Below are 15,851 nucleotides of genomic sequence, written 5' to 3'. Positions count from 1 at the left end.
TTTATGGGTTCCGTTCTGATGTAGTGAAGGGTATTTTGTCTGCTATACACTGATATATAATTTAACAATTTTACAATGACAATGAATTATCAATTATACAAATGAAGTGAACTTCTTTCTCCATTTGTCACATCTATATTTTAATGATCATATTCATTTTTGCAGCTTAATGGATTTATATTGAATAGCATCCCTGTTTTGGTGACTGTGGCTGCTTTTGGATTGTTCACGGTTCTTGGGGGAGATTTGACTCCATCTAGGGCTTTTACGTCACTTTCTCTATTTGCAGTGCTGCGGTTTCCTCTGTTCCTGCTTCCTAATATAATAACTCAGGTTCTATCTCTTATTTGCTTTCAAAATTTATCTTTTAAACCATTTTTGGCTTAGATATGAGCTTGTCATTTGGCTGTTGGCATTTGAGTTTCTTGTTTATGCATCCCATTATCACACTTCCCTTTCTATTTTTGTTATTTAGTTTGTTTCTTCTCTTTCTCTTCCCTCTTTTTGTGGGGGTGGAGGGTGAGAAGCTGTGTTAGTAAACAAAGTAAACTCCTCCGCCTACTTCCAATTGCCGCGGCGAGCTACCATCCAGGATCGGATGTAATCATCATATCAAATGAGATTCAGAGCTGATTTGTGCCAGAAAACTGAACTGTATTGGATGCAAGAAGATTTGACATGATTGGTAAGAGCGTCCAAATTACATAGCTGATAGTGGAATTGATTTGCTTAAATTGCAACATGTCATCTGTACAACAAAATAGGAACTGGGATGCTGGTCTTGATGAATTAGAGGAGGATACTGAGCTAAATGACTAATTTGGAATTTGGAGAAGGGGTAACCTGGATCTCAGATGGCAAGATCCAGCGAGAGGGTGAACAAATGATTGCCGACCTTTGATGGAAGATTAGATATGACATGGAAATATTTTAGACTGGCTGAACATTGCCTTATATCGATAGCCTGGAGGATCACAAAGTGAAATTAGTCGCCTTAACACTTGAGGCCGCTGTGCTGGCATGATGCATTTTCAATTCAATTGCAGGATAATTGACAGACAACTTATCTGATATGCCTGTGGGGGCGCTGATGAAGGAAAGGCTTTTCCTACAAACTTCAGACAGCTCTTATATGAGCTGTATCAAAATTGTAGATGAGGAAAGAACATTGATTAGCAAGGGTACAGAGCAATCATGTAGGCTCAATTAAGAAACAATTAGGCTGAAACGATATACCAGTAACTAGCCCACTATATTTCTTGGTTGAGATTGAACAATCAAAAGGAGAGGACCTACAACCAAGCATGATTGACAGAGGCCATGACTATGGCTCCTAAACTTGAGCGACAACTTAAGAGACTTGTTTCAAAATTTCTGCTAACAAGGACTCAAAACATAGAAAGAAAGAACAAACTAGGAGTATGAATTCATTTCAATAGAGGAGGATTCAAGGAAGCTGTTAACACCCTTGTGACACGAGGCTATTAAGGGAAAATCCCAAAAAGAACATAGAAGGGGTCAATAACAAAAGAAAAAGTATCAATCCCTATGAGCTAAGGACGTTTGCATACCTGGTTATTATGTAAATAGCTGTTTTTGTTTTAGTTTACAAGTTCAGCTAGTTACCTTCAAATTTGGCAGGCAAACAACTATTAACACTTATAATAGCTCGTTTTAGAGCTATGATCGTCCATTTTTCTAGCGAACAGTTGATAATCAGATCTTTCATTAAGATATATATATGTGTGTGTGTGTGTGTATAGCTCTTGTGGGGGATGCCCTCAGTAGCCTCCTTTACTTTTGCAATGAAAGGAAGTTTGTCAGAGGTTTCTCTTTTGGTATTATGCCCTCAGATTTAACCCATTTCCATGACACTCTTCTTTTTTGCTCTTAGGAGAATGGTAACCTCTTGGCTTGGTGGCTTGTTGTCAACTTGCTTCTTTTGGGGTCGGGGCTTATTCTCAATGTTACTAAAACTTAAATCATTGGCATCAACTTTGATAGAGAGGAAGTGAATTTTCATGCCACAAAATTCGGTTGCAAGATGGAATCTCTCCCATTCACGTACTTGGGCTTTCCTATTGGAGGCAAGCATAGTGCTAAGGAAGCTTGGAAGTCGCTTGAAGAGAGGCTTAATCTAAAGGTGGACAGATGGAGAGGAATTTCCCTCTCTAAAGGTGGTAGGCTGACTCTAGCCCAATCGGTTCTCAGTAGTCCTCCTTGCTACTACTTCTCTTAAATGCAAGCTCCTGTTGACATTATCAACCGCTAGAAAAGATCATTAGAGATTTCGTTTGGGATGGGGCCCCTGCAACCCTACATCCCACCTTGTCAATAGGAATTAACCTCTCTCCCAACTATTTATGGTGGCCTTGGAATTGGGTCCCTTCGTAAAAAAAAAAACACAGCTCTCCTTATGCAATGACTTTGGAGGTTCTGCCAAGAGGAGAATGCTATCTAGAGACGTAAAATTGGGGCTATTTATGGTATCAATGCTCACGGATGGACTTCAAATATGCCTAAGAAGGGAAAGAAAACTAGACTTTGGGCTGGCATTTTAAAGCATAAAGAGCAGTTCTTTGAGTTCACTGAGTTTATTGTAGGTGATGGGAGAGGAATCAGATTTTGGGTGGACAGCTGGTGTGATATTCAACCCCTTGTACAGAAATTCCCTGATATCTTTACTTTACCTTAAAAAAGGATGGACAGATTGCTGGTGTGCTTCCAGTCAAACCTGGAACTTGGGCCTTAGGAGAAATGTTTTTGATAGAGGGCTGGGTGATATGGTGGCTATTTTGGAAGTTTTAAACTCTTGAGCGCCTCAAGATGGTCACGATTGCCTTAAATGGAAGCTTGACTCCTCGGGGAAGCTTACTACCAAAGCTACGTTTTTGAATGTCACTAAGAGAACCTCCTCCTCCACCTTTCCTTTGGTGAATCTTGTTTGGAAGCTTAATATCCCCCAAAAAGTCAAATTCTTCCTTTGGTCCCTTGCTTATAAAGTCTTAAATACTCATGACAAGCTTCAAAGGTAGTTTAAAAATACCGCTCTAGGCCCCTCCGTTTGCTGCCTTTGCTTGAAAGACGAGAAATCTCTTGATCACTTATTTCTGCATTGTGATTTTGCTACTAAGGGATGGACTCTTTTGTTTAGAACTTTTTGTTTGGAGTGTCTTAGGTATTTAAGCACCTTGGAGAACAACACCCCAAAAGCCAGCTATTGGGGTGGGAGAGCCAAGCCACTTAAGTACCACATTGATCATCCCATTCTGACCAATGTGGGACACAGGCATCCCATATTACCTTGGTTCCTACCAATACCCCATACTTGGAAAGCCGATGTCCCGGCAGCTACTCCGGCGTTGCTTCACTCGGCCACACCCGGTTAGAACCCTCCGCGGTTCCACTCCAGAATGTCAACAATCGGCTATGATACAATTATTAGGTACTTAAGCACCTTGGAGAACTACACTCCAAAAGCCAGCTATTGGGGTGGAAAAGCCAAGCCACTTAAGTACCACATTGGTCATTACATTCTAACCAATGTGGGACAATCCCATACTACCTTGGTTTCTAACAAAGTGCTGCCTTCCAAACAAAGTATATGATTGGTTGCTTGATGGGCTTGATTGCTTTGCCTTCGTAGGTAAAGGGAAAGTTACATGGAGGTGGGCTTCTTGGTCTCTTTTATGGTACGTCTGGAAGGAAAGGAATAATAGAGTTTTTTAAGATAAGTATGTTTCTTTTGATTCTCTTTGGACTGTTGTTCAACACACAACCTCTTGGTGGTGCAATAACCATACCAAATCTTTTTGTAATTATAACTTCCTTGATGATTTTTAACAATTGAAAGGCTCTTCTTCACTAGTGCTTTGGGGAGGGGGTCTTCTCAACCCCTTGCCCTTAGATTGTTTTCTATTGATGAAATATACCCGTCTGTTTCTTTTATATATATATATATATATATTTTATATGTATATATTTTCCGGTTGTTCAAAAGGTAAGGTAGCGGAGACATGCTCTCGTGTTGTCTGAAAATGAAATTTTTAGCTGTGATTATTTTCATTTGGAACTCATGCATGCCCCTGTCTGCAGTTCCTATTTAGTACGATCTATTTCCAATTCAGTTCGAGAAAAACTATCTTCTTATCAATTTCTAACTTCTGTAATGAGATCTGTAACTGCAAGGTTATGCAAATGGCATAATAGTTATAATTTTATGAGTAATTATAATTTTATGGTTTTCTTTCTATTGTGTTACTTAAGAAGCTTGATTGACAGGTGGTAAATGCCAAGGTATCCTTGAAGCGTATGGAGGATCTACTTCTGGCCGAAGAGAAAATTCTGCTTCCAAATCCACCTCTAAATCCACAACTTCCAGCCATCTCAATCAAGAATGGATGTTTTTCTTGGGATTCTAAGGTGTCTTCTCTCTTCATTAAAGATTTTGGTTTTCCGTATTTTGATTTATTTATTTGGACAGGCATACAAATATAGAAGGTTATTTATGGACTGGTGTACATTATTATCTCATAAAATGCTTCATTGTTCTTGTAGAGCTTGTGATTGCCTTTTGTGGCGTAGAAAGAATAGTTACAAGATGTGCCAAAAATAAGAGATTTTCTTTACTCCTTTTTTGTTTATTTATTAATTTTTTTTTTTTTTTACGTTCCTTTTCCACAAACTCCATAGAATTACATGGCTCTGAACCTTGTTATCCTCCCTTGGAAGAGCCACAGTGGAAAAGATTTTTCTGAGAGAGTGCTTTGAATTCCTCGGGCTACCCATATTGAAATGCCACTCACCGTAGGTTTCCTCCCAAGCGCTTTACTCTCATTTGAAAAAGATAGGATCTGGATTTCGACTTTCATTCTGCACTGAAAGCACCCAAGTTTTCTCGAACTCATTAATTCTTTTACTGGGTGGTTGGTGCTTGGTAAGTAATAATGAGGGGGAGAGAGAATAGACCATCTTAAATCTGGTACAATACTTGATTTCATAAAGAAACAAAATTACTAATATGTAACCAATTGCTCAATATGATTCCTTAATTTTACTCTATCCGTTTTTAATGAGAATTAGTTACATTTGAGTTTACTATAAAATACTTATCAGAATATTAATATTTTTAGTTCTTGTTCCTGTCCTTGATTTAGGTAGCAGTAAGTTATTGTGTTTTCACATTTTGATACAACTCCAATTTCAATTCTAATAATTACATCTACAAGAACGACCGTTAACCGTAGAACAACAAGGGGAATGTATTAATTCTTCTGTAGTTAAAGTCTCTAGTGCTGTGAGTGCTATATATTTAATTTATGCAGCAGTTTGCAACTGCTTACATATCCAAACAATATGTTGGATGATCTATCTCTGTCGAGCCAATAACTTTTACGCACAGCAATAGAAGAAGTTTGATCACAATATGTCTTTGTTCCAAGGACACAAAATGTCTTAGTCTCAAATGGGTAAATATTTTATTGTCTCTCAATGTGTATTTTCTTTAGTCATTGCTTTTGCGTATATTGAAGTGTAATTATCTCCTTTCCTTACCAACATCACAAGCTCTCTGTTATTTATATAGTTTTTCAATGGTTTAATTATTCATTTGGTCATTTATTACTTTATAACCAGGCCGAGAAACCTACATTGTCAAACATCAATTTGGACGTACCAGTTGGTAGCTTAGTCGCAATTGTTGGAAGTACAGGAGAGGGAAAGACATCACTAATATCAGCCATGCTTGGAGAGCTTCCGGCCATTGCAGCAGATACTAATGTTATTATTCGGGGATCTGTTGCTTATGTTCCCCAAGTTGCATGGATTTTTAATGCAACGGTGAGTTGAAATAATTTGCAAAAGAGTAGAGATATGCATTTATTTTGTTTTTTTCTCAGATCATATGCATGATTTAAGTTTTTACTTTGCTTTAAAATAGTTATGCATTTAATGGTATTTAGCTCGATGAAATGGTTTGTGGTATCTTTGTATTTTTATTTTTTTTTAATTTCCTTCTTTTTACTATTTTTGTTATTTAAAACAGTATTTTGCTCAATGTCGTCAACTAATTAATAGACATTTATCTGATATGTGGTTTAAGGCATCTTTCTACCTTCTTTTCAGAATTGGTTGACCGATCTATTCAATGATTATTTCCATTCTTAGTCTTCCAAGATTAGGCTACTAGATTTTTATTTTTTTATTTCTATTTTTTTTTTACTTTTTGATAAGAAACAATTTCATTGATGTATGAAATATTCTAAAGGATGTATAAAAGATCCCTATCAAAGGGATTACAATTTATTGTTATTAGTCTTCTGGGATTGGGTTACTAATTTAATATGTAACTTCTCTTAAATTAAAATATATTGTTATTATTGTAAACTATTTTAGACTGAAGAACTTTATAATTTGTTATTAACTTGTTATATTTATGGAGCTCAAATTTTATATGTAGGTGCGTGATAACATTTTGTTTGGCTCTACTTTTGAATCTGCTAGATATGAGAAAGCAATAGATATAACTGCATTGCGGCACGACCTTGACTTACTGCCAGTAAGTATTACAGTATGGGTTTATATCAACGTTGGTACTTGATGATAATAAAATTCAGCAGTGAGCTTCTTTCTTTTGTTTGCTGTTAGGGCGGTGATCTTACTGAAATTGGAGAAAGAGGAGTGAACATTAGTGGTGGTCAAAAGCAAAGAGTTTCCTTGGCCAGGGCAGTGTACTCCAATTCAGATGTGTACATTTTTGATGATCCCCTGAGTGCTCTTGATGCTCACGTGGCTAGAGAGGTAGATGTACCACTAGAGTATTATTCTCCTTGATTTTGATTTTGTACTAAATATTTGTATATATAAGTGTGTAGTCTCCCATGTGTTGTAAATTTATGGGTTTTTGACATATTGTTATATAAGTTTGGATGATTTATAACCTACAAAATATATGGTAAGTTGATATCTGCTTTTTCTCTCAATTAACTTACTCTAGTCTAGTTCATGGGCTTTTTTGGTATTCGAATTGAATATTTCTTCTATTTCATCTAGTTTTGCTAGGAGCAATAATTCTATTAAGAGGGTTTTATTTGACATTTAAGTTCACTCTGACTATTTAGTTATTTGAAAAGCTATTAGCAATTTCATCCCCACCTTAGGTTTTAGTGCATGGAGATTTTTCTTTGGGGTCGACCTATAACTTGTTACCTTCTTACTGTTAGTTGCTGTTTAAAAACTAATCATTGTTATTGCAGCAGCTTCGGTGTACTTCTCTGTCATGTTTTTTTTCCCATTTAAAAGGGTAGGCATTGGGCTCGGTTCTTGAAGTTGTTGTCTGCATTCAGTATTCTTTTCACTATCATTGACTTTGAACATAGTTTTGACTCTAGTGTCTTGTTTGAATTTTCCTGTACCATTCTGATGCAATCATCCAACCATCGACAGGTTTTTGAAAAATGCATTAGGGGAGAATTAAGGGGGAAAACGAGAGTTCTTGTTACCAACCAATTGCATTTTCTCTCACAAGTCGACAGAATTGTCCTTGTTCATGAAGGTGTAGTGAAGGAGGAAGGAACATATGAGGAACTTTTTGAAAATGGAAAGTTGTTTCAAAGACTAATGGAAAGTGCAGGTAAATTGGAAGAAAATACCGAGGAAAAGGAAGATGGTGAAACCAGTGATACTAAAAAATCAACAGAACTTGCTGCTAATGGGATGGGAAATGATCATGCAAAGGATGCGAGTCCTTCAAAAAAGCGTAAAGAAAACAAATCTGTTCTTATCAAGCAAGAAGAAAGAGAAACGGGTGTAGTCAGTTGGAAAGTTTTATCGAGGTAAGAATTCTTGACCGTGAATCCCACTATCCAGTTGTGTGTTTTTTTCCTTCTAATATATATATATTCATAATTTCCTTTTTTCAATTCATAAATCTTGGCAGGAGAGACTATGCGCCCTTTGAACACTATTATTATAAAAAACTATTGTAAAGACTTCTGTATGGAAGGATTATTAACCACAAAAACAACATTATTGATGGATATTCTTTTCTGTTCCATCAATTATAAACTTTTGTTAATGAAGATTTCTCCTCTTTGAATCTTGACTCTATTTCAAACTCCAAATAAGACAAATAAGAAAGTCCAAGACTTTTAACTATTAAGGGAAGTTTGGATCTAATACCAAATGACTATTTGGATTACAGAATCTGAAAATGGTTTTTAGAATACATTTCCATATTTGCTTAACTTGGTGAATTCGAAAACGCAAAACAAAATCTCAGATTGCCTGCCAAATAGTTTTCTTGCATCCTTATAGAGTTCTCTATGGAAGAGCTTGTGTAATTATGCTTACTTTTTGATTAATGTTAATTATAATTAAAGAACCCATCTTTAATCTCCATTGGCTTCTAAATGGGGACAATAGCTCATCATTCCTTTTCTTTCCCCTGTTTTAATTGTACAAGGTTTATTTATAACAATTGCTGTTAATGTGAATCCCCCACAATCTTGTCATCATTCAACTGTTTTCTTTCATTTTCTTTCAGATACAAGAATGCATTAGGAGGCCTATGGGTTGTTCTTATCCTCCTCCTGAGCTATGTTCTATCAGAAACTCTTCGAGTTTTTAGTAGCTTATGGTTAAGCAGTTGGACCGACCAAAGTAATTTGGTACCTAGTGAAACTTTGTTCTACAACACGATATATGCAGGCCTATCATTGGCTCAGGTACCAACTAGTAATTTCTGCATGTTTTTAATCTCTTTCTTCTTCTTGATTGAGGTTGAGCATTGACTACTACTTTCTCTTTTTTCGCTCTTTGATGTATATGATAAACTGTCATTGCAAACACATGATTTGTCTTGGCTTTAGCCTAAAAGAAACATAGTTTCTGCCTTTGATGTCAGGTATTTGTGACGCTGGTAAATTCTTATTGGCTGATTGTGTCAAGCTTGTATGCTGCGAAAAGGTTGCACGATCAAATGCTTTCTTCTATTCTAAGAGCTCCAATGGTGTTCTTCAACACCAATCCTCTTGGGAGGATTATCAATCGGTTTGCAAAAGATCTTGGGGATATTGATAGGAATGTTGCCCCTTTTGTCAACATGTTTCTAGGGCAAGTTTCGCAGCTTCTTTCAACCTTTGTCTTGATAGGAGTTGTGAGCACGCTATCATTGTGGGCAATCCTTCCACTTCTGTTATTGTTTTATGCAGCCTATTTATACTACCAGGTAATTGGAAATGCATCTTCTATGGTTACTTTTGGAAAAAAGAGTAAATTAGATCGTTGTTTAATTGTCCAATTATACATCCAACTTTTCTGACATATTTTTTCAGTTAAACTTCTCTCCGTTTGATTTTGAGTCGCATCCAATTTCTACCCTCCCAATTAAAAGCCTTTTTTTTTCTTTAATTCAAAATTGAGCTCATATAGGACTGGCTTGTTCAGTAGGTGGGCTCTGCTTTTATGTGTTTAATAAAAGCTGTATCTTATATGCATTTTGCAAGAAAAATAGCAAATGAGTTTATGGTTATGTTTCCTATAATTCTGTATAAAGTAGAACAAACATGATGATGCACTCTCAAGTGAAAGTAATACCTCAGAGTTTTTATTTCATGCCCAAAAGATACAAAGGGCTGCCACTTTTATAGACATGGCAGAACAGGAACTGATAAATCAATACTACAACTGGCTGAGCTGGTAAATAAGTCTTAACTACCTATAATCAAGAACTGACACAAGAACTTAAATAAATGAAACTACCTAGCCAAAGTCTTAAATCACCGATTGACCAAAAAGCTTAAGTTGATGGGTGAATGTAGATTTAATTATACATCATTTAACACTCCCCTCACTTGTGGGCTTGAAATACGAAGAAGGCCCATCAAGTAGAAATCAATATTAATTGGGGAGGAAACAACACTGCAGGGGTTTGAATATAGGACCTTTCTAGACCATCTGCTCTGATTCCATCTTAAATCACCGTGACCCAAAAGCTTAAGCTGATGGGTGAAGGTAAATTTAATTATATATTATCTAACACAAAGGCCAAGAAAAGAAAGACTAAACAAGATTGGCAAGAAAGGCCAAGGTTACGAAGATTTAAACCTACCACCTCAAGGCAAGGTGTACATGCCAATTAGCACTGAGTTATGCTCATGAGATGTTTCCTATAACTATAAAATTTCATAGAATTTATTATCAAATGTTAAAGAATAGAATAATAATCAATAAAAAATTGCAAATGTACCTTAAGTTTATTTATTAGTATTAACTAATAAGTTAAGATTGAATAATTCTAATTAGGCCATGGTTAATATTAGTTAATTAATTTCGGTTATATCTCTCTCATTGAAGCCAGAGTGCTCAGATCCACGGTGGAAGGGAAATCCTTGGTGTTTAGTGGTTAGTAGATAATGATTATGTGATATGTACTCACAACTAGCAATTGACAAATAGTTTCAATACAGATGGACTTTAGATATCTATATCTGTTAGAGAGAAAAGAAGAGGGGAGGTGGTGGTGTCTCTCCCACTGCTTATTTTTGGGTTTGAATATGGAACAGGAGTTGCTGACTTCAGCACTGCAGTCATGGCTCGATATAAGAGATCAACCTACTCAATACCTTACAAAAAAAATTAATTAATTAAATAAAACAATTGACCTAAATAAAGGAGGTTGGACGATTGTTAAAGCAATTGAAGAGCATAGCAAAAGATACCCATTCAACTGTAGGTATACATCCACCAAGAACCCAATAATAGTTAAACTTCAAAATCATTTTGTTATTATTAGCGGTTTTTCTTTTTTCCCTTCTTTAGGGATTATCATGTGCTTATCTTAATAATTTCAAGCATCGAACAAGGGGTACATAATAAGCTTATATTTAAAGCTAGTTACAAGCATTGAATAACATGGGTATATATATATATTCAAGGGTTAATTTCTTTTTTCCTTTTAATTTGTTGTAGAGCATGGCAAGGGAAATAAAGAGGCTAGACTCCATCAGTAGATCTCCTGTTTATGCACAATTTGGAGAAGCTCTAAATGGTCTTTCCACTATCCGTGCATACAAAGCTTATGATAGAATGGCTGATATTAATGGAAAAGCCATGGATAATAACATTAGATTTACACTTGTGAACATGAGTGGAAATCGATGGCTTGCAATCCGTCTGGAGACAGTTGGCGGTCTTATGATATGGTTTACAGCAACTTTTGCTGTGATGCAAAATGGCAGGGCAGAAAACCAGAAAGCTTTTGCATCCACCATGGGTCTTCTTCTTAGTTATGCTTTAAATATTACATCTTTGTTGACAGGTGTTCTAAGGCTTGCGAGTATGGCCGAGAATAGTTTAAATTCTGTAGAGCGTGTTGGGACCTACATAGATTTACCTTCAGAAGCTCCACCAATTATTGAAAGCAACCGCCCCCCTCCTGGATGGCCTTCTTCTGGACTTCTAAAATTTGAGGATGTTGTCTTACGTTATAGACCTGAGCTCCCTCCAGTCTTGCATGGGCTCTCTTTCACAGTTTTCCCAAGTGACAAGGTTGGCATTGTAGGAAGAACGGGTGCGGGAAAGTCGAGCATGCTGAATGCTTTATTTCGTATTGTTGAACTTGAAGCGGGAAAAATATTGATAGATGGTTTTGATGTTGCAAAGTTTGGGCTTTTGGATTTGAGGAGAGTTCTAGGGATCATACCACAAGCACCTGTTCTTTTTTCAGGTACGCAATCTATAGTTGCTTCCTATGTCAATAATATAGTATAGCTGATATTGTTTACTACTTAATTAATCAAACTGCATCCAATATTTTCTTCTTTTTCCCATTGTGATGTTATCATGACACTAAAACTTATGTGGTTCAAATCCTTTTTAGTTTTTGTGGGAATATTATGTTAGTTTTTGTAAGTGACCTGGGTGGTTAAAGCTTAAATCTAAATACGGTAAAAAGTTCCGGATATTTATTTTTTTATTTTTGGAACAACTTAGACTCCATTTGATAACTATTTGGTTCTTAATTTTTTATTTTAAAAATTGTGTTTCTTTTCTTACAATTCACTTTGCCCAAGTATGTAGCCAAATTCCAAGACCAAAATTAAGTTTTCAAAAAGTATTTTTTATATCTTTATGCATAAACGGAGGCAAATTTATCACCCTGACTGAACAATGTTGACAATGCTTATGCAGACTTTGGTGCCTGCTTGAGAATGTAGTTTTTCATTTTGCTGTTTTTGATACTAACTAAATATGTGAAGTGAGAAAACCATATCATACTAAAGAAAGAACCTGATAGAACGAGCAGCAGTTGAACTATATTGGAAAAGAAAAAGATAAAATTAAAGCTATGATACAAGAACTGAAAAGTACTTGTTTAGTTTTCTTTTGGTTTTTATTTAAATGAAAGTGCCTATATTATGAGTTTTTTTTATATGGGGACTCTTGGAAAAATAGGTATGAGTTGATTATTATTGTTCTCATTCTCTTTTTCGTTTTGTCTAGGAACGGTTAGGTTTAATCTAGATCCATTCAATGAACACAATGATGCTGATCTTTGGGAAGCACTAGAGAGGGCACATTTGAAGGATGCCATAAGGAGGAATACCTTTGGCCTGGATGCTGAGGTATATCATGATGAGTTTTGTGTGATGTGTGTCATGTGATGGAATGATCTAAATGAAATACTCTTACCTTTGTTTGGAATTCGATTCTCTGAGTCAACATTTTTCTATTAAAATACGAACTTGAGGTCAATATCAGCACTCATCAAACTTTTGGTGAAAAACATGAGATGGAACAGTAAAATTGCGATGTCTTAATTATCCAGAGTGTTCCCAAAAGATTCCTTGTTATTAGGTTCCTTGCTGTGTGACTTCAAATAGAATCAAAAGGAAGTGATGGAATCATAAAACTTACTGAGCCATTGCAAATCTTCATCCCTTATAAAAACAATCCGTTTACATGCATCTACGAGTAGTAAAAAATTCACTCGATATTCCCCTCCCACAAAGAGAAGCAACAAAAACTAAATTATGTAACTTGTTTGGTTGCAAGGTTTCTGAGTCCGGGGAGAATTTTAGCGTTGGACAAAGGCAACTTTTGAGTCTTGCTCGAGCACTACTTCGAAGATCGAAGATTCTAGTTCTTGATGAAGCAACAGCAGCTGTTGATGTTAGAACTGATGCTTTAATTCAGAAAACAATAAGGGAGGAGTTTAAATCCTGTACCATGCTCATTATTGCACACAGGTTAAATACCATCATAGACTGTGATCAGATCCTTCTACTCGATTCTGGTCGGGTACGTTAATCAATTTAAAAGTTCTTAAATTATTGAAATGACTCCTTTTGTTTTGCATTCTCATTTTAATTTTAAACTTGTTGATTCTGCTTTATCTTAGGTTTTGGAGTATAATACTCCCGAAGAACTTTTGTCAAATGAAAAAAGCGCTTTTTCAAAGATGGTTCAAAGTACAGGAGCTGCCAATGCCCAATACTTACGCAGCTTAGTACTGGGAGGCGGAGGTGAGAAAAAGTCGGGAACTGAAGAGAACTATAAGGTGGATGGGCAGAGGAAATGGTTGGCTTCCTCGCGGTGGGCTGCAGCTGCCCAATTTGCTTTGGCTGTCAGCCTTGGATCTTCACATAATGATCTTCAAAGTTTGGAGGTAGAAGATGAGAATAGTATCCTTAGGAGAACCAAGGATGCCGTAATAATGCTACGGGGAGTTCTGGGAGGAAAGCATGATACTGAAATTGAACAAAGCTTGAATGGTTACCAAATCTCTACCGATGGATGGTGGTCGTCTCTTTTCAGAATGATTGAAGGTATTGCCAAATCTTCCCATATTTATACCCATAAGTACATAAATTTAAGTATTTCTGGCCTTAAACATATGTTATAATTATAGACTATGGATTCCAAATGTTCAAGTGTACATAAAAATCCTTCATTATGGCAACCAGCATAGCAGACTAGTTTAAAGTTAAGGAAAATTATATTACAAATTAAAAAGTAGTGGATATCCGTTTATGGGAATCCCTGATATTTTCTGTGATAGAATTTCATGAACCAACTTATTTATTTGTTAAAATACTGTGGTTTTCCCTTTTCCAGGACTTGCTCTGCTAAGCAGATTGGGTCGAAACAGGCTTCAAAATTCAGAATATGGCTTTGAAGACACGAAGTTCGATTGGGATCAAAGCACTATTGAGTGAAATTTGGTTAGGTTAGCATTAGCTTGAGACTTTCTTGATTCCAATTGTTTAGCTAATGCTGTTTCTTTGCATTTACGTGGCCGTGGTATATAATGGCTCTGGATTTTGCACTAAATACATTATTGCGGAGGAATTATGTATTGTTTAGACAGTTTCTTTCTTTTTCTTTTCTCTCTCTCTCTTTTTTTTTTTTTTTTTTTTTTTTTTTTTTAAATAAAAAATTATAATTTCTATGAACAGAAACAAAGAAGTAGACAGAACAAAAATTAAGAATCCCTGTCAGATTCTGCCAAAAAGGCCCTTTAGACAGCTTTAGTTCTGATTGTAATAATAGAACTGTGAGATCAGGGGGTAATTATTTTACTTGAATATGATTTACATCAAGATGGACTCTGGCATTGAAGCCCCCGCGAGGGAGCCGAAAAAAGAAAAAATATTGAGCAAATTGCAAAAGTGTAATTGCAATTATAAGTCAAACTTTCAATCGTAAAAATTGGGTCTTCAAACTTATATAGTGTTAAAACTGCACCATCAAACTTACATAATTGTAGAAATTGTAATATAAGTTTGAAGATTCAATGTTTATTATTTGGAGATCCAATTGGCCCAAAAGATATTTTTTAAAATTGTGAGTTTATTAAGGGAGTGCATGGGATAATGAGTTATTATAATCATAGGTTATTATAGTTGAATTATGATATTTGTGTTTAGGTTTTAGATTAGTTTGGTTATTATCGTATGTGTTTGAACTGTGAACTATTTTAGTTTGAAGAGAAAATAGTAAACATCGTAGCAAATAATAAAAAATAATGAGAGAAATAGTAAAAATGGTAGCAAATAGTAAATACTGTAACAAATTGGTGTTTGGAAATAATATTACAGTAGCTAATTGAGAATTACAAAATAATATGTACGGTAGCAAGATGTGGTTATTATAATTATGTCCCTTATGTCTTTATTTTTAACTTATGGAACAATAGATTATTTATTTATTTTAATCTGGTAGATCGTTGATTTATTTTTTAATTGGATCAATCTTTGATCTATTTTTTCAAAAAGGACAGATGTACTGACAATTAAAATTTGAGATAATTTTTAAAATTTAATTTGAAGTATCTTAGATGATTTTTTTTTTTTTTAAATGCAATCACGGATATTTAATGGAAATTTTAGCTACTTGAAATTAGATTTTTCTTTTTTGGGAAAACTCCTGTCTTCAATCATAAATAACCTTCTCTAACTATTCCTTGGAATTGTGTTTATTGATTTGAGATTTTTATTGATTAATAATTAAGGGGTTCTCAACACAAAAAAGATTTCTACGGGTTTCATATTATATATAATTTAACTAAAAAGGAAAGAAAAAGGAAAACCTTACTTAAAAAAAAAAAACAAAGACAGAGCCTGATTTTACTTTCTCATAGACTTAGAGTTTTAGGGGCCGTTTGGTTGGAGGGAAAAAAGGGTAGGAATGGGAATAGGTTTACAAAGCCCATGTTTGGTTGGTAGGATTTGTTTATTTATCTTGGAAAATGCAATTCCTAGGTATCTTTTACTCACACAAATGAATGAATTGCATACCCATTGAGGAGTGTGAGTTTTCATTTATTCTTCCGCTTCCTACCACGATTTTTC

At 35.3% G+C, this 15,851-nt stretch overlaps 1 protein-coding gene across 2 annotated transcripts in view; it reads left to right on the top strand.

Annotated features, from left to right (window-relative positions):
- LOC120072869 (ABC transporter C family member 2-like) overlaps positions 1-14,376 on the top strand; it is a 34,783-nt gene extending 20,407 nt beyond the window's left edge. For both annotated transcript variants that reach the window (XM_039025394.2, XM_039025395.2), the window contains exons 16-28: positions 166-333; positions 4,282-4,422; positions 5,635-5,838; positions 6,458-6,556; positions 6,646-6,798; positions 7,444-7,832; positions 8,543-8,723; positions 8,903-9,226; positions 10,969-11,725; positions 12,502-12,623; positions 13,054-13,299; positions 13,400-13,826; positions 14,116-14,376. In XM_039025394.2, coding sequence (XP_038881322.1) covers positions 166-333; positions 4,282-4,422; positions 5,635-5,838; positions 6,458-6,556; positions 6,646-6,798; positions 7,444-7,832; positions 8,543-8,723; positions 8,903-9,226; positions 10,969-11,725; positions 12,502-12,623; positions 13,054-13,299; positions 13,400-13,826; positions 14,116-14,216 — 3,312 coding nt within the window. In that variant the 3' untranslated portion in view covers positions 14,217-14,376. The remainder of the gene's footprint in view (positions 1-165; positions 334-4,281; positions 4,423-5,634; positions 5,839-6,457; positions 6,557-6,645; positions 6,799-7,443; positions 7,833-8,542; positions 8,724-8,902; positions 9,227-10,968; positions 11,726-12,501; positions 12,624-13,053; positions 13,300-13,399; positions 13,827-14,115) is intronic.
- The last annotated feature ends 1,475 nt before the right edge of the window (positions 14,377-15,851 follow it).

This window comes from Benincasa hispida, chromosome 3 (assembly GCF_027475165.1).
Source record: "Benincasa hispida cultivar pf3 chromosome 3, pf3_genome.v1.1, whole genome shotgun sequence".
In the NCBI taxonomy this organism is placed as follows: Eukaryota; Viridiplantae; Streptophyta; class Magnoliopsida; order Cucurbitales; family Cucurbitaceae; genus Benincasa; species Benincasa hispida.
Note: the sequence above shows the minus strand (reverse complement) of the source record. Positions and strands in the feature narration are given on the sequence as shown.